The sequence below is a fragment of the Magallana gigas genome, chromosome 6 (assembly GCF_963853765.1).
Source record: "Magallana gigas chromosome 6, xbMagGiga1.1, whole genome shotgun sequence".
In the NCBI taxonomy this organism is placed as follows: Eukaryota; Metazoa; Mollusca; class Bivalvia; order Ostreida; family Ostreidae; genus Magallana; species Magallana gigas.
Window position 1 is genome coordinate 46874690 of NC_088858.1, and position 19340 is coordinate 46894029.

The 19340-nt window shown below is 35.1% G+C and overlaps 3 protein-coding genes across 4 annotated transcripts; all 3 read right to left on the reverse strand.

The window, feature by feature from the left end:
- Nucleotides 1-1998: 1998 nt before the first annotated feature.
- Nucleotides 1999-10061, reverse strand: LOC105344410 (uncharacterized). Of its 2 annotated transcripts, XM_011452191.4 has the most exons (12): nt 9703-10061; nt 9047-9120; nt 8799-8951; nt 8429-8695; nt 6649-7906; nt 6192-6349; nt 5779-5880; nt 5118-5274; nt 4724-4806; nt 3989-4116; nt 2915-3014; nt 1999-2638 (listed from the first exon to the last, which is right to left on the reverse strand). In XM_011452191.4, exons 1-12 carry the CDS (start codon nt 9989-9991, stop codon nt 2453-2455), a joined length of 2955 nt encoding a protein of 984 aa, XP_011450493.3. In that variant the 5' UTR covers nt 9992-10061; the 3' UTR covers nt 1999-2452. The 2 variants fall into 2 exon arrangements, with proteins under 2 accessions (XP_011450493.3, XP_065944688.1); XM_066088616.1 differs by lacking the exon at nt 9047-9120 and having other exon boundaries at nt 2002-2638; nt 9703-9867.
- A 305-nt stretch (nt 10062-10366) lies between these two features.
- LOC105344411 (max-like protein X) lies at nt 10367-13649 on the reverse strand. The gene is made up of 8 exons (XM_011452192.4): nt 13523-13649; nt 12965-13084; nt 12667-12764; nt 12154-12250; nt 11773-11872; nt 11396-11480; nt 11169-11285; nt 10367-10918 (listed from the first exon to the last, which is right to left on the reverse strand). Exons 2-8 carry the CDS (start codon nt 13080-13082, stop codon nt 10868-10870), a joined length of 666 nt encoding a protein of 221 aa, XP_011450494.2. The 5' UTR covers nt 13083-13084; nt 13523-13649; the 3' UTR covers nt 10367-10867.
- Nucleotides 13650-15249: 1600 nt separating this feature from the next.
- Nucleotides 15250-18324, reverse strand: LOC105344412 (putative amine oxidase [copper-containing]). Its single transcript, XM_011452193.4, has 2 exons — nt 16092-18324; nt 15250-15967 (listed from the first exon to the last, which is right to left on the reverse strand). The coding sequence occupies exons 1-2, from the start codon at nt 18129-18131 to the stop codon at nt 15650-15652; spliced, it is 2358 nt and encodes a 785-aa protein (XP_011450495.3). The 5' UTR covers nt 18132-18324; the 3' UTR covers nt 15250-15649.
- Nucleotides 18325-19340: the final 1016 nt, after the last annotated feature.

Sequence of the window (19340 nt, forward strand, 5' to 3'; positions counted from 1 at the left end):
TCGGAACCGGGGGGGGGGGGGGGCTTACTTTTTTGCAAAGTTATACGTAACCATTAGGCACATAGCAGAATAGAGGGTTCAGCCCCCCCCCCCCTTTTTTCGCAGGAAATATAATTGTTCCTCAATTTACCTTGAAAGATTGAGAATTTGGAGTGATAGCCCCCCCCCCCCCCCCCCCACCACCACCACGGATTAGGAATTTCATGATTTTGGAAAAGATATACTTGGTAGGTAAATTTTTTTTATTAGCCTTGTAGGTTTACTCGATTTTTATGATTTTGGGGCTAAGGTTTTTTTCTCAATATTTCTGAGGATTAGTCTAGCCCCCCCCCCCCCCCCCCACTTTCAATTTGCTTCCGACGCCAGTGTTTCATTTTTAATTATTTAACTAAGGTGTATTTTTCAAGTTTGTTTTGTGTTAAAAACCATCTCTCTTCTCCCCCCCCCCCCTCTCTCATATTCACTATAGTTTTGGAGTGAAAGATCTCCTCACTGATATTGTATAAATGACTCCTGTTTTGTAATGGTTTTTATTGTTAAAAGTTATGTGACATATTTTGGTGTGTGTGCAATAGACTTGATTTCAGAGGGTGCTATTTGTACGCAGGGTAACGAGTGTCGTCCGAGATTCCGACAAGATTTACAAACCTATCCAGCATTCCATGTTGATCTGTTTATTAAATATGTTGTTTTATGTCATTTATTGTTAAATTTTGTCATAATGTGTGCCATATCACTTTAATTTATGGTCCGTGTGTAGTGACTGTGTAGTGGACATCTAATGTCTGAATACCATCACATCTTGATGAACTCCAAACACGTTGTAATATAACCACTTATCACACCACGTGGTTTCAACTTTGAAGTTTGGCAGATTTGTTGTCGGGGTTAGAGATGAAACTGGAATGGATTCTGCAACCCGTTGATGGCAGAGGGTCTGCCGTCGTTGCGTTGGAAACTTCAAACCATCGATCCTCTTTTTCGGGGATTGATTTCAGTTCGTCAACACAATACCAGTAAGCGAAAGTGTGGGGCCAGAGACAAGACTAAACACTTTGAAAGTGTGAACTTAGTACCGACTTTGTGTAAACTGATTTTGTATTTTCCATTTTTAAATTGTCAATCGTCAAACGATGAGTCATGTTGTTGTACATGTATGTAATAAAGACAATCAAAGCTTATAGAAGGAGTCATTCATAATTAATACCAGTCATAACCATCCGGACACAGCAATATCGGGGGAAACACATACTCGTAGTCGACTGCTGAAGCTGGAAACGAAATATGATGTCCAATTCCTGGGAGCGTGGTTTGTGGGTTTACCATCACTTTTAAACACGTTTTTAATTTTGGCATCTATTGTCTTTATCATAAAAGTACATAATGCAATATAGGTATATAAAGTAGGGTGAGTAGTTACGTATCAACAGCTCTCAATTATATTTAAGGAATCATTCTTTGAAGAAAAGAATTATATATTCAGTAGAAAACCCATTTTAAATCATATAAAATGTTTTCTGTATACCTACATATACAAGTTTACATTTAATTCCATGATCGTTGAAAGAAAAGGTCAGGACCTTATATCGGTAATTAATGTCTTCTATGAGACTGCAAGCTATCTAGATGCATTGAATTTTTTGTGACTAGTTTAATGGGTTTTCTTCATATACATTGTACCTGTACATGTATCATAAATATGACAGTTAAAAACTCCTTTTAAAATTTTGTTCAGATACACCTTTTTTACCAATTGAAGTTATACATCTCAGAATTATTTTAAGAGACGTGTAGGCTTCTCCCATTACTTAAAGATGACCTTAAACCTTGTCCGATATACCGTAAACAAGGCATTAAGATCCTTGAATGAAGGGTTATCAAACCTTGCCATGGGATAAGACAATGGATGCTGGGACAATGATCTGATTAAATTCAGATCCTGGAAACTCAAGTTTATATGATGAACGAAAACAAACAGGAGCATCTAGGATCTTATTTTAATCAGATTGGCTGAGACTAGTAACCATTATTATTTAGAAAACAGTGAGTCATTCTGCACTGGTGAAATAATTCTGGAAGATGTCATGTGAACACTTTTTCTTTCTTTAGTTTTTTTTTTATTATTCAGACATTCAACTTAACAATGTCTGGGTTAAAAACTGGAGCTGTGCTGCCAATAAATACAATGTTATCCTTTGGAAGGAGAGATCAGAAATTGCATACAGGTACATGTACATCAATCAAATAACATTACTTCTGGCTGCACTGAAACTAGTCTAAAACTCCTCTGTCTCTCTAGTAGAAATCACTGGGTCAATAAAAGCTTGTGTCCTCATCATCTAAAAGGTACTTTGACTACTGTTAGTCACTTTGCAAACTTAACAGTTCCTCAGTCATCAATGACTCCCATGTGGATATTACCAGTACTCCCTATACTGGGAATCAGTGGGGTTTAGCTGTCATCTTTGACCCACCCAGGGGTGGGTAGTTGTTGGTTGACTTCTGCCTTCCTATACCTTTGTTGTGCCTGCAACCACCGTTTATTTTTCTTTGCTGTTCCAACGTCATCTAAAGAAGTGGAGCAGGCCTCTACTGAACCTAAGCCTGCTTTCTGATTCGCTCTAAAGTTCACGGTGACCTAAAACAAGCAAGCATCATGTTTATCGATGATAATAAAATTCAGTCACCTATATATGACAGATAATCATTAGTTGATCTGGATTACATCTACAGACAATGAATGAAGTTTTCTGAGGGAAAGAAGGAACAAAATGCAACTAATGAGGAACACTGAAATTTCAAAACTTCATTATAGAGTAGAATGTCCAAAACTTTGTATTTTTTAATCTTTCAAAAACATGATTAAACAGTTTTTACACAGTTTTAATATTCATTCCCTCCAGTGTCTACTTACAGGGTCCTGGATGCCTGAGTTATCTTTTCCCAAACTCTCTCCCTCGCTCCAACCCATTTTCTTCAACATTTTGTGTCCAACATTGCCTTGCGTAATTGGTCTGCAAAATAATGTACCTTATATAAACAAAAAGTATCAAGATAAAGAAAACTGAAATATATCTATTAAAGAAGTAAAATAATAATTGGTCACATCGTCGGAAACCCACAGTTGATTATGCGTTGTTTCTCTCTCCATCACCCGTGGGTACCTTTAAACTTCGACGCTCGTTTTAATGAACAAATATTTATAAATATCATCCCAGCAAATTAGTCATTTTTTTTAAGGGTTGCATTACGGTAGCCTTGCTATCAATACCTCATAAATTGTTCTGCGATCGCCAATTGAATACTGTAACGAACGAGCGTTTAAAGAGACTTGTTGAATTGGACCAATCAACTTGCGTGCTTCAATATGAGCATCAAAGTTTAAAGGGACCCACACAAGTGAACAATGCATAATCAACTGTGGGTTTCCGACAATGAATTGGTAATAAAATAAACCCAAAATATGCATTAACTCATCATCACTTTTGTCACGACAACCTTTAAACATGAATAGATAATATTGTGTTGTCATTTAAGACTAAATAACAAACAGCCAGTAAATATTCTTAATCAGTATTGGATTCATCTTTTGTCGAAAGATCATTATTTCAAATGCATTTGCATTCCTACTCATTTCATGACCTCACCATCTTCCAAAAACCTTCAAATGTCATGGTTTTCATTACATGTACCGGTACTTAAATTTCTGCTATGCTTCATACTTAAATTTCTGCTATGTTTTACCTGTCGTAATTTTCAATGTGCTGCTTTATTTTTACCTGTCGGAAGTTTCAGTGTCCTGCATATTCTTACCTATTGTACTTTTCAGTGTGCTGCTGTCTGTTTACCTATTGTACCTTTCTGTACACAGTTGTACCTTTCTGTACACAGTTGTATTTTTGACTGTTGTACATTTCAGTGCTTGTACCTGTTAGTGTGTTTTTGGATTTCAACTGTCATACTTTTGAGTGATCTGCTGTTTCCTTACCTGTGTACAGAAGCAGGGGCTTCATCCACCTGGTGAGGATTGTCACTCCCTTTGGTTTTCCTGCGTTCGTCAGCCCTGTCTTGATAGTTTGGATTTTTTACTGCACTGTTTTCTTCATAAGCAGCATTCTTAATTAGAGAAGGTTAATCTTAACACATATACACATGTTTAGTAAATTTTGCAGTTTTAACCTTACAATAACACTTAGATTATTTAAGGAATGAATTTGGGGCAGTTTACACTTTATAAACCGCGAAGCGGTTTATAAAAAAGCGGAAACTGTTTCAAACCATTTTATATCATATAAAACTAATAAATATTGAATTCATTGCTTATAATTTAATTTTTTTTACTCTTCATTGTAGATAAAAACAGTCATTTGACCTTTAAAATGACGTGAAATTGTACAAAATTCAAAAGTAACGTCAGGCGTATTGATTCGTTTTTGACGTTAGTCTTACTATGACGTAGGCAACATTCTTTATACGATATAAAATAATTTTTTAGCCAATCAGAAAGCGTGTTACAACCAGAATTAAATTATTACAAGGTCAGATATTTCAAGAAAGTCTCTCTCTCTCTCTCTCTCTCTTGATGCATCTTTTCTGCTAAATGTCTGCTTCAATTTTGTTCTACATGTAAATGATAATAACAAAGTAACAGCAATTAGTAGCTCTTAAAATCCCTGTAAATTATATACTTTATAGGTTATTGTAATGCCAACTTGATGATTACCTTTAATCCATATTTCTTTTTAATCTGATTTAGTTCCTGTCTTGCTTGCTTTTTCTTATCTTCTTTGGACAAAATAGGAATACCTAAATGTAACAATTACAGGTTTATCAGATATTAATGGCCTAGCCAACATTGAAATTCTTTATAAACAAGTTTATACCAGTATCCTGTACCTGGTGTGATTGCAGACATGCAGTTTTTATTTTACTCAATTATGTTAACTAAAGACCTACAGTAGGATTTTAAATCTGAAATTTGACTTCACTTTTGCATTCAGACTGTAATTTTTAGTGAAGACATTTGTATCATGGATTCTGGGACAACACATTAAATCCCAGGCTTATGTTGACCTTCATTTGATGGGTCTAGTCCTGTCAACCCAGTGATAACTCACTCTTTGCTTGCTGGGCCTGGAAAGCAGCCTGGATGATGCCCGGTTCACACTGCTCACATGTGTCGTTGCCTGGGTGGATGTGTAAAAGTAGGCGTGTACACCCCACCTGTACCATGTCCCCATGCTTTACTGGCACTGCAGCACTGCTACACTTGGACTGTAATCATCAAGACAAATGTTATCAGGATATTAGCACAGAATATAATGTTACCCTTTTAATTAGATAATAAAGTGATCAAAGTACACAAAATACCACAACACCGGCTTTAAAAACAGAAATTTTCTAAGATTAATTATGTTGGTTGAATCTTTATATCTCCCATCAAATTGTGTAGTTATGAGGTTTTAGAATCAATATTAATATTCACACTATGGCCAATTCCACCAAGTTTATAAAGAAGTTCAAATGTGATTACAGTTGAACTTCGATATCTCGAACACTGATATCTCGAATACAATGGATATGTTGAAGTTAATTGTAAGTCCCAACCACTTATTTTTTTAAGTATTTTACCCTTGATATCTCGAATACTCTGATATCTTGAAGTTTTTAAACAGTTCCATCCAGTTCAAGATAACGAAGTTTGACTGTATTTTTAATACATCTATAAATCTTCAAATACATGTATTAATAACACTTTTAGTGACCTTTATCCCATACCTCAGATATTCTATGTTCATTGAGGAATGTCCCATTCTGGCTTCCAAAATCCATCAGATTGTACTGGCAGCTGTCAGTATTGTACTGAAACTGAGCATGGACCTGTAAAAATACAGCAAGTATGGCATATACATAAAAATTTCAAACCTAAATAAAATCAAAAACATGCTTGATCAATGAACAAAATAATTCCACCTCCTCCCCCCCCCCCCACCTCCACATTTCAGCCTCTTAAGTCCTTTACTTTTTGTTCAATGTTGCACCAATGAATTTTTCAAGTGTTAATGGAAAATGTCAATTTTGCAAGATCAATTGGAATGATTTTCTATGAAAATTCTTCATGAAACCTTGAATAAACTAGATTTTATACAGGCACATGTATACCATCAGAGTGTAAATGAGTACAGCCTGACCTTGCTTATGTTTATATCTGGTATGATGATGAGGTTCCCTTGGTTCTTCTCCCTTCCTATTGTCCCTCCGTCAACTGTGATGATGAAAAGTGATCCATAATCCAGATGGTCAGAGTCCATCACAATGATACGGATACAAGGTGGAAGGTAATGTGGATCTTAATGTAAAAAATTCAAATTGTTATAAGGTTATGTGGATCTACATTTAAATGTAAAGAATTCAAATTGTTAAAAGGTTTTGTCAATGTACATGTAAGAATTCATATTGTTGGAATTAAATTTTTTAGCATGGATCTGATTATTTTGAGTTTATGCAAATCATCACAAAGTCGCTGCTGATCAAGAAGCTCCATAAAATCAATATCATATACAGGTATTTACTATTTTGATTCTACAAAAATAATTATACATGTATTAACAAATATAATCTTCAAAATAAAGGAAGTCCCTTAAACACCTTGATCTTCCACTGGCTCCTCCCCTTGAACAATTAGCTCATCCTCCTCTGAACTTTCTTCACTCTCGTCTGAGCTGTCTGTCAGCTCGCCAGACTCGAGCTCAGACTCATCTGTACAGAGAGATCTACTGTCTTCCGAGTCCCGAAACTCCGATGTTTTATCACTGGTCTGTACAAGATTCAAAGAGAGGCTCTCCACGTTGTCAATGTTGGCGCTCTTCATTGTAAGTTCAGAAGATTTGAGGTATGAATCAACATGAGAAGAGCTTTTCACAGTGGAATCATTATCATCCATTGATTCATTGAGATCACAAGACATTGACTGTGAGTCCTTTTGATCCAAGATTTCATGACCTTGAATATCTTTTCCTAAATCAGAATTACCAACAAGTGTACATCTTGCATCACTATTTTCATGTTTGACTTTGGCCACAAAATCATAATCCACAGCATTTTGAGTGTCATCACTAAGATTCCCTCGATAGGTGGTTTCATCCTGTACGTGACAGGTCACAAGATTTTTGTCTCCTGTTTTATCACAGTTTCCACAGACAGGAATCGGTACAGAACCTTCAAGGTCCCCTGTCTGATCCTGGGGGTCCTCTTTTTTGACATTTTCACTAGCCGTACTGAGGAAGTCCTGTATAGTAGTATTTTGGAGACTATATGTGGAGGTAATGGTTGTTCCACTGGAGTCGGACACAATGACACTGGAGTGAACGCTCATCTCTTCCATCACCACAGAAGAATCCGAGGACGAACACAACTCATCACAGCCATACATACTGTACCCTGTCTCAATCATCTCGGGTTCTTGCCCACTGTTCACAGAAGAACAAACCTGATCAAATTTATCAACTCTCTCTGAACAAGTCCTTCCATTGTCTGAAACCTCACAAGTTCTTAAATCACCCTGCCTCAATTTTTCCTCAAATGCCTTCTTTAATAGTCTTATTTTCTCTCTTCTCTGTTTCCTGTTTAAACCTTGCAATTCAGATTCATCTATCTGGAATTGACTGTTCAATTTGGCATTTTCATCAAACTCCATTTGAGATACATTCATGTCCAAATCCTCTGATGCTGCTACACTTTTCAATTGCTCATCCACCTCAGTGGCTATTTCTCCATCTTCCTCCATATTTAGTTCTCCCTTTTCTGTACAGTTTTCCTGGTTTTTTGAATTGTTACAATTCAAATTTTGCAAAGAGTCAGACTTTTCCTTACTATCATCAACCTTTAAGACTTTAGTGGTTTTATCCTACAATGGAGAAGAAACAAAAATAATGTTGTCTTATAATTACCTGTCACATGAATATTCTTTAAAGCTGCTGTTACAGTGTCTATCCTACTCTCAGCATTAAAGTCAGCCATATCTTGTAATTGGGCCTGTGTCAAAATAAAGGTGCTTTACCAATAGATCTTTAACAGAACAATCTAATTTTAAAGGGAACATCATATCATGTTTGAATTGAAATGCACTATGTAAAAAGATGTGTCCATGAGAATTTAGGATAAAAAAGCTGATTTTTTTTTCTTCAAAAAATGTAACAAAATTAAACATTTAGTATATTTTCTCTATGGTATTTATACTTCTGGGGAATATCTACAATGCACTTCTAGTATTTTACTGCATAATTTTTTCTTATCAAAATTTATAAGTCAATCAACATTCTACCTTACATTAACATTTTAGAAGTATCAAAGCTGAAATCTAGAGTCAATAAATGTAATATAATGCTAAACAAGAAATCAAAAACAAGGATCAAGTCTGGACCCTAACCTTTTTAGTCTTATTTTTGCGTTTTTTACTGCTCTTGCTGGGTGTGGTATTCGAGTTTGCAGTGGGTGCAACAGCTAGGTCTCGGTAATCCTTGAACGAGTTTTGCTCGCACTGTCTGTTAGCCTCAAAGTGGCACGGATATGCTGTCTCTCCCTGAGATTGTTGCAAGTAAGAAGGATCAACTTGGGAGTGGAAGATGTAAGTCCTGGAGTAAGAGTCATACGTGTAATAGGTACCTGTATGGGAATCATAATGAAGGGCAGTCTCCTACAGAGTGAAAATGAAAAAAAATAAATAAACTTATACACACATAATCTTATACATACATCACAGGGCTTCATTCTCAACAATAAACTTTTGACAGACTTACAGAATCATAATAATAGCCACTATTTTTGTCGTAATAGAACCCAGATGCCTCGTCGTAAACGTATCCGGTCTCCTGTACAGCTTCCTCCGCGGCCTGCTTGATCTCCTCAACGATGCTCAGGTTCTTCTCCGAGACACTATTGTCATTTTCATTCTAAAAGTCATTACAAGTTAAGTCATTTGAGTAGATAGTGTATTTTGGCCTCGTATGAAAAAAACTTATTGCATAATTTGTTAAAAATGTTTAACCTCATCATCAATTTTTATTGGATTTGTTCTTTCTCCCTTCCAGATTGATTTGTTTTCCATTGGTAATGCAGCATCTACAAAATGATGTTCAAGGTTGAGGTTTACTTCTCTGATATAATAATTATTATCAAAGCTTATCAATATTACCTTCAATATTATACTAATTAAAGGGGCATGGTCACGATTTCCATCAAATACAGAGGGTTCCACTTAATCTGATAGCGGTTAATAATATAAAAACACCGAACCATTTCTTATATATCCCTTTATATTTTTTTTCCTGATAATCTGATAGGAAAAAACGTAATTTCCGCTTGTATATTATTTTTTTAATATTTATAATGCTTTAGTGATGCATTTCTAATGGTCAACCAAAATTTGAGAGTCAGAAATAGAGTTATAAGCAAAACACAGAGTTAAGCAGTATTCTTTTTTATGTAAACAACGTTCATGCCATGTTTTTGTATTTGGTTCAATCAACCAGTAAACGTTCTTTTTCTAGCTCGTTTTTCTTTCTGCCAATTAATTTCACATATAAATAAACAATTCCTAGCGTTTGTCACATTCATTTAAGGAATTTTCTTTTCAACGTTAAAATGTCATCATTTTGGTCTTGTTGTCTTACATGACATCGTTTTCAAATTATAAATGTGTACCTTCAGTTTGTATCCCAACATCAGCCTTCTTTCTGGATTTCTTTCTATAGTTGTGAAGCTCTGAGCTGAGCCAGTCGATCTGTTTCCTCAAATCTTCGTTATAATTATTAGCTTTTGATAACTGTCGCTGAGACCTCTCCAATTTCTTTTGACATTCGATGTACTCATTTTCAATTTTCTTGCATTGTTGACATCCGTCTGCTTGCAATTTATGCAAACTGATCTGTGATTCTTCAGAACTTGCATCTTTTTGAGCATCATACATTGACTTATCCACATTTTTATTCATTTTTTGCGCGAGTTTCAGATTATCGTTGATCAGCAATCTCCATTTTCATTTTCCCATCCATATTTGAATTCCGAACCCGATCGATATTTGCGTGAAATAATAAATGTCTCTATAAATTATTTTTAAAAAATAATAATAATACGAAAGCTAGTGCAAGTATGAAAAACATAAACTTTTAAAAGTCTTCATGTTTTTCAATAAATTTAAGAAAGGGCAATTTGGTTTTAGGATTGTCACTGATCATGCTGATGTATAAATATTATCCTTCACATGCATAGCACAATAAAAAATATGCCAACAGGCAATTCAGTTGGTGCAAGTACATGCATTCTTGATTTACTCATTTATTTTTCCACAAAGACAACAAAAAACTCATTTCCGTTTGTCATTTTAATAAATCCATGATAAACTGATAACATTTAACAAATCTTGCATGTGACATACAGTTATGATTTAAACCGTGGATTCAATTTATTCACAGTTGTTTTTCAAAGATTATACACATGTATTATATTTTGAAACAGCTTGACTGCAACAATAAACTCAAATACCGGTGTCAAGTTTTTGTTATTGTTTTTCTAGTAAGCAGAATACATGAAGAAGAAAATACAACCAACATGAGAATTCAATTGCCCAAAATGAGATCAAGAATACAAAGAAAATGGCATTTTGCATACATTTCTCAACTATTTGACAAGGCTGTACAGTAATGAAAATTTTGCCAATTTCTACCTTAACTCACATTCTATGTTGAGAAACAAACATAAATCATCAAAGCTTATTAATGTCCGACTCTGCAATGGAAGTGGTCTATCCAAAACAAATCTTTCTTTTTATTATCAAAGTGTGATACATGTGTACCGGGGTATATATTATTCACATGCTGTTGATTTGTTGAAGAATTCCAAGAGTGACATCTCGCAGTGTCTGGAATAAAGAGAAAGAAAGCAGAATGAAATACATAATCTGATATCATTGAAATAATGATTATTTCTATTAATAATTTTGAATTGATAGTTCACACATCAATACAAAGCTGTGCACTGTTCTTATGAAAACTGTAAAAACATATTTTCAATTCTCATAAATTTTTGTGTCCTGTCTTGATTGGGTGGAAAATACCATATAAAATACAGTTGGTAGATAACAGATTTTCTCAACAGGTGCTTGGTTTTACCTGGGGTTTACAGTATTCCTCCAGCCAATTGAAAACACTCCCTGACAGCTCTGCGAAGTTCGACACCGAAATATTGGCATTAAATGACTGGAACAGGTTATCCATGATGTTCTGAAACTATACAATTAGGTGACATTGTAAACCAGAGCTCTCCTAAAGTAAGGATTACTGAATGTTGTCATTAAAAATACTCTTGAAGAGCTAAACTTCAAGAAAATAATTCTTACCACTTGAAATTTCTTCTCATCTGACACCAAATTTTGTCCATGCATGGGGGTATTCTGGTGAGTTTTTACTATATGTTCATAGTTTCTGAAAAAAATATTAAATCATAAATAATAACGTACCTTACAATAGAAAAATATTACTCAATCAGGTGTTATCTTCCTTGTACCCCAACATCCATTTATAATGCAGGAATATTTACGAACATGACAGCTGAGTGTTCATTGTATTTATTGATTGTTCCAAGAAAACCCAACTGTTCAGACATTTCAAAATCTTTCATTGACCTGTTTCAATATTATGAACATATGATAGACAAAAGGTTTCATTTCATGCAGTGATTGTACACACACGAACTGTCGTATAAAGAAGTACTCACGCCTTCATGATCTTCAGTGCCATGACTTCCTTTCTCAGGGAATCCAGTTCTTCTTCCTGTTTCTTCTTCTGAGAGATCAAAAACTGGATGTAATCAATGGCTGAAAGAAAAGGAAATGGGATTTAATTACCCAGCAATAATGACAGAGGAATTCAAAGGCTAAAAAATAATAAAATTATTTTCAAGGAATCTGTTCACAGGAAGAAACTCGATTATATCATTGACGATAGGGGAATCTAGATAAAATCAATGAATGAAAAGTGTTTTTAAAGTAAACAAGAATAAAAATGCAAAAATTATGGTCGTCGTTGATATCCTGCCTTAAAATATAGGTAACTAGAGGGGATACACTGAGTGGATTTAAGGACAAAGAACGCTTACATCGCTGTAAAACTGTTGCTTTGCTCAGTTTTGTTCCACCAATTTGGTCTGTCTGCTGACATGTTGGAACTATGTACTGTAGCTCATCATAACCTTTCTGAAATTGATATGTACAATTCGATCTGTGAAACAATCAAGTTTCAATGAATCCGGATTGCTGGCAAGTTATAAAGGTATCAAGATTTACTGTGACCTTTGTGCTATACTTTAATCAATTATGAATACATGTGATATAATTTATAGATCCAGTCTACTGTCATTTTGGTGAATGGGCATGCATATGAAAGACTGGCTGTGATGCAAAAAAAAGAATAAAATAATAGAACAAATTTTACTCCATGTGTATTTAAAATAATTAAATAAAAACCGATAAAAATATGCTTAATCAGTTACAGAAGTTACCAGCTACATAAATCCTGTTCAAACTCTAATGTTTGGTTTGCATTAATATTGAAGAATTTGGTCTATCATAACTAAAATTTAACCATTGTTTCTCTCACAATTTTGTTTTACCTTAATGGCATCTCTGCGTTTCTGTTCTGCTTGGGTGTGGGCTTCCCTGCGTCTGTCTTTGTAACTCAAAGTAGGTTTACTGTCACTGTCTTCTTCATCTACATTTTATGATATAACATAAAAATGGAAAACATGTACACCACTAGAGGGTAAACGGGCTCAGTCAGATTAAGATTTCAGCCTTTATATGCTTACCGGTACATATAAATTTGCAAATTATAAATACTTTTATGAGCTAGTGGATTCAGCCAAATATGGATATGTTGACATTAATATTAGAGAACGTAAGAACACTGACCCGATCCCTGGGCTGAGGATGCTGAGGAGAAACAGCCTGCTGGGATAGAACCGGTACTGCTGGTTCTGGAGAAAGAAAACCTGGAGTTGGTTGTTGGGCTTGTATCTTCACCATCCATCTCTAAACATAAATTGATTGCAAGAAAGAAATATAAGCAAATTTTTTAACACATGAAAGTTTTAAATTTATCAATTATTTTATCATGCATCCACTATCTATACATATAGTATATTCATAAATCATGTATCCCCACATGCATTCAAACAAAATATAAATTAACATGTAGGATATCAAATGGGCCATAGCTTGTCAGCTACATATATAGGCTTATAAAATAAAAAAAGTCAGCTTCAATTTCAAATAAAACATGAATAATTAGGATTGGTTTTCTTTTTTATTAAATCATGTAACTGTTATCACAATGACCTACATTTCTTTTGACCAATACATTACAGTACATGTAACGGCCTATTCATAGCAAATCAAAGAATATAAATCGGAGACAATACGCTACAAACAGTCATGATCTCATATTAAAACAGTTTCCAAAGGTTTCACCTGTGTCTTATTTGTCAGGACATCATATTTATGTACCACAGTCGGCCTTGTTTACAAAGCTTTGCGAACCGGAAGTTGATTTTAGAGATGTTGCAACAAAGGATCTCTAATTACCCGAAAAACTAAAATGACCTGAATTTTTCTATAAATGCTTAATCCTGAATCAAAGTAGATCAATATATGTGTTCTTTGTCGTTTTTGTGATGAAATTTGTTTAAAAAAAACGTAACTAAAAATTTGGATAGAAAAAAATTATCAAGTGCCATTATTACATGTATTTGCGATATTATTTTTACATATATTTACTGAAAGATTTCTAAAATGCGAGTGGTTTGAAATTGAATACTGTTTTAGAAATTTACCATGTGAGAGGTTGCACCTTAAATTCTGTAAAATTAATTTTTTTGTGTTCACAGGAAAACTACAAAATTAATTTTTCATGGTAGGTTCCCTTTGATCAGTTATGGATATCGTCGGATTGTTAATCAGAAGTTGGAATTTGTCTACAGAATTTCCTGTATGCGTATGAAGGTAGTAAAATCGGTAGAGAGTAAAATCTTTTTGTACTTGCAAGAAATCATGATTTGCATGTACAAAAGTTAAGAAAAATTCTGAAAATCAAAGATGAAGTAATTTATTATGGAAAACATAAATTTTCCTGTCATAAAACCTTTTTATATGTGTAAATTATAATGTTAAAAATTGGTATTCAAGTCAACAAAGATTTACTGGTGGCAATTAAGCACATATATAAAACTTAAACAAAATTGGGGTTATGAGAACTATTTATCAGTAGTTAAAAATTTTGATCACAGGAAATCTCTATGTAAATCAGGGACGTATATATATACGTCCCTGTGTTAATTAAGAATTTTTGTCGCGAGTTGCAAATTGAAGTAGGTAGATATACCAACACCCATAGAGAAGACCGATTATGTAATGGATGTAATTCTAACAGTATAGATGATGAAACTCATCTTTTGATTACATGTAAAAAAAAAAAAAAAAAATTATAATCACCAAAAATTAGAAACAATTCAGTTAAATTTAAAGCAAATTTCCAAAAAATTTTAGCTTTAGATAATGAAGCCATTTTTTTGGCTAATCAATTTTAAAGATAAGGAAATTCTTAATTTTGAGGGCAAATTTATAAATCACGACATGCTATAGTAGTCATACACTTTTTATAAATTGTACCTTTTAATGAAATGGTGTAATTTGCTGGAATATTAACAATGTCATTTACTATAATTGTTATACTTTAATAAATACCATACTCTTCTATCTATTCAGTGGCATATCTTTCTCTTGTAATTGTAACAATTTCATACATATCTGTTCTGGGCTCTGAATTAGAAATAATTAAATGTTCTGTTTTCTTCTGTATTAATTATTATTTTTCGTGCGGTCTTGTACATACACAGTTCATATTTCTGCAAATTATGGATTACGCCCCTATTTTGTTATTATTGTGCTACCAGGGACCGCCTCGATACAAAAACAGGTGTCTGTGGTAAATTGATAGAAAATTAAAATTAAACGAACCAACGGCGTTAGACACTGTACTTATATAGGAATTCATCACCTAAAAATATCAGATTTAATCTTTATCTTTTCTTTAATATTGTGATGTTGATTATTTTTCTCGTCTACAGTCGATAAACCTAATATAATTTATCAGATGTGAAACTATGTTAACATTATCTTGGATTTTCTGTACTAAATGTTAGCAATCAGCTTAGAAATATATTGAAAAATCTAATACAGAAGTGATGGGTAGTTTGATGACCACCCAGCCTCCTTCAGCTAGTGGTATATTAGTATGCGACGCTCCGATCACATTGAACAGATTTCAATGCGGTTTTTTAAAAATCGTCTTATCTTTTGGATCGTATTTTTTCCCCAGATTTTATTACACATTTTTCTTTCTCTCTGAAAAATGGGATAAAGATGGATGTATCAAGAAAAAAAATGAATTTGTTTGCTTACTGAACTAAAATTTCGATCCGTTGAAAAGAATAATGATTATTAAAACTAAATAACAGTAACGTGGTCGCGCAGAATGGAGGCTGGTCTGTTGGTTTAGATCGAATAAAACAATTGACATATACTTTAAAAACTCAGAATTTAATGTGTATCATCTTCAAACATCTTGTTATTGGCAGTTATTGTTTCATTTTTAATGAGTGATTTCTCGTCGTTGACGTCATATTCAACAGAACACATGAATGCCTTTGTTATTCCGTGGTTGTTTATATTGTATTCTTTTGCTGAGCCGGGTGTTTCTATATCCAATGCGTCTCTTGAGTTCAATGAAGGGTCTTCTTTGTAAAAATTAAACGGAGAGAGGATGAACGACTGGACATTTCCTGCTGTCTGAGAAACCGGAAGTGATTCCATTGATGGAACCGAGTAAGTCCTGAGAGTTACCCAGGCAACCAAATCCTACGAAAAGCAAAAATAAATATATGTATTTAATAAATATATCCTTATAATTTTTGCGTTGATACGTGATCTTTGTCAAATTCATTAATTAAGAAACGCTGACAAATGGATTTAATATACTCACTTCATCTATAATATTCTCATTATCATCAATGTAGTTTTGAAAACTAACTACTGGCTTCTGTGAATCCCACATGGAATATATGGAGCTGCTACGGGTTTCTGTTGGTTTGTTTTTGGTCACTGCCAGAGAATAACGGGACCAGGTTATAGAGGGTTCGTTCCCCAACCCCGGGGCCAACAACTGCCGTGCCCCAGTACCGATTAGTTGAACAAGATAGGCACTGGGTTCCTTATACTGAGTCTTTACCTTGTCATTGTGAAATAAATAGTAGCTCTCTGAGGTATTTTGTATTGTTCCTTCCTGTTCGGTCACTCGGAGGTTTCTCCTTATTTTTAACTGGTGGAAAATGTCGTCATCAGTTTCAGACCAGTCACTGGTATATACACTATGAGGCTCAATATCAATGCTCTCAAAACGATTGTCTTTGCCGTTTATGTCTAGATCTACTTTAAAATGAAAAGAAAATTGTCGCACTGGTGCTATAAAATTTTCCCGTAACCGAAACCCGTAACGCAGCTCCTGAGGCATATGGAATGTTCCCATTGGAAACCCTGTAAAAGAGGCCCTAGTTTCTAATGCTCCATTTAATCGGAACACAAAATCTATGATGAATTCGTTACTACGTAACGAGAGTATAGACCGTAACGTTAATGAAATATCAGAGAGTCCAGAGAACGACTTATCTGATGATTGTCGTCGAAGAGGAAAACCAGAATCATGCTCGAACACACAGAAGGCTCTAGGAGTAATGGCAGTGTTAGTCGTACCTTCTTGTAAGGTAGTGACAGGTATGAAGGTGGCATGAACAGGACAGTCTACTGAAGGTATCAAAGACTTTGCATTCTTACCAAGTAACATGCCACTAAAAACCATATTGGAATAACGCAACCATGGCTGATGCCCGGAGGCAGAAGCTGCTATTTCTTGAAGACTGAGTTCGTACACAATACGCTTGTTTCTGTGCCTCACATCCAGTAACTGTGGTCCGGTTGTTGCCGACATCCGGAAGTGGAAGTCCCACTCCATATACTGAATTCTTCCCTGGTTGACAGAGTATCTATGGCCATCAGGTTCTACCATCTTTGGACTGCGCAGTCTCAACAACGGTTGAGGAACCTCGTTAAAAGGAAACATTTTCGGATCTACTGGGAAAGGCACAGGAGTAAGGATAACATTTCCGGAAAGATATGCCTCTAATAGTTCTTCGGGAGTACGATACTCCTGTCCCATAAACCTCAGCCGCTCTATCTGATACTTTCTTGGATCAGGTCCTTCTAGATTAAACAAAATGAAGAAGTCAACAGGGTTGAGCACCGGAAATTCTACCTTGTAATGAGCCCAGTACCACACCAGTCGCTCGTTTCTACCTGATACTACAGGAGACACGGGCGTGTAATAGTCCAATGTCAAACACTGGGAATCACAGTGAAAAAAGCTGGCCTCGAAAGTCTCTTCGAGCACGAATTTCAGAGAAAAATCAACTTGCTTCATTAATTTTCGAACGCCTCGGTTCTCAATGGACGACATTGGTCTGAATCTGTAAGGCGCGGACGCAATAAGGCGGTGATATTCTATATTATTCAGTGGGCCCACAGCATACTCCTCCACTACAGGTGGCGATTTGTCGCCACGGAATAACACCACACGGACCTCCCTGGGCGGCTCAGGGCTATCTAAAGAGTCAAGAAACTCCAAAGCAGACGTTTTGTTGGGCAGTAATAGCTCTATGTTATACAAATAGCAGAAATTCGAGGCGAACCTTTTCTTCGTAAAATTAAATGTTTTGTCGGAATATAAATAATGCCCCACAGCTCGTGTCTCGTTTTCCGTCAGATCCCGGAATAAACTGCGACCCGGAGCGCCCAGAATGTGGCGTTCTGTGTCTATTTCTCGATGGCAGACGGCGCACTTAGGACGACGGACAATTTCGTAATAAATGATCATAACAGCAAACCCTACAATGAAAATAACAAGGAACACCAGCAGTAAGAGAGCATAGCCCCTCCACTGCCGGGCCGAATCACGGTATTCCTCACCCATTCCATGCACTCTGTACAGCAAGCATTAGTTGCTGCCGCGAGATCTTACATATTTTTCTTGCATGAAAATTGAAGAGAACTGATTTTGGAAATGCCAGATTTCACGGAGCTATATTTTGTTTCTGAAACTAATTGACGAGATAAACTTTTATTTGATTTAGCTTCGTACCGTCGGTTCCACACTGCTTCTCTGTTAGACCATGGCGCGGCAGGAAACTGAAAATCAGATTTTCACGCTTTTTTACAAAACGACGGAAGTTTGAACGTGATAGATACACATGGAAGAGATAATACCGGGTCCTGCCCTTATTTTCCACCTAGCTTAAAATTAACCTTTGGATATACCGGTATTTCATCCTGAGAGAGAGAGAGAGAGAGAGAGAGAGAGAGAGAGAGAGAGAGAGATGTTTTCATTTGTAATTTAAAGCGTATATTAAACGCAAAAGGTCTTTAATATTTATATAGAGTGATATTTTTTTATTTCAGTTGTAGAAAAAAATTCATACACAAAAAAAGAAATCTCTAAAATTAATCAGTTAAAAGAGGCAAAATTCCAATTTAAACAGACCTAAAATCACGTTTCGGCACAGCTTTTGAGACTGGGTTAATTTCAGATGGAAACTATATCTTGATTGGCATACGAAGAAACCCGATCTCACATTGATATGAAATAGCTGGAAATGCCGATATTCATTTAATGTATGTCATGGCTGGGGTTTTTCGCTCTCTGTAACTTAACCTTGTCTTATACATGTATGGGTTTTTTTATCTAAAAGATATGATGTTTTATAAAAAGAATGAAATACATTGACCAAATTACTCTGGAGTGTGGTAAAATTAGGATAACTAGAATACATGGTTTCCCATTTACCTATAAATGATATACATGTACATACAGAAGATATTAACAAATCGAACGGTAATCAATGGGTTTTTTTCAGTTCAATAATTTAAACAAAAATAATGATAAGAATTTGTAAACTGTCTGTTCTCAGAATTTTAAAGTGCAAAGCATTCACGTACACAAATACTCAAGCACATGTTTCATCGCAATGGCCCCAGCTGCACTAGCTTGAGTAGCTTCACGTTTTTTGAAGAATTTGGAACGATTCATGCACGCATTGTAGGCCTACAACGTTAAAAATCGTGCTGCCTTTGTATTTTAATATACTATAAAGGATGCGACGGACTAGTTCGTATAGATGGTTTC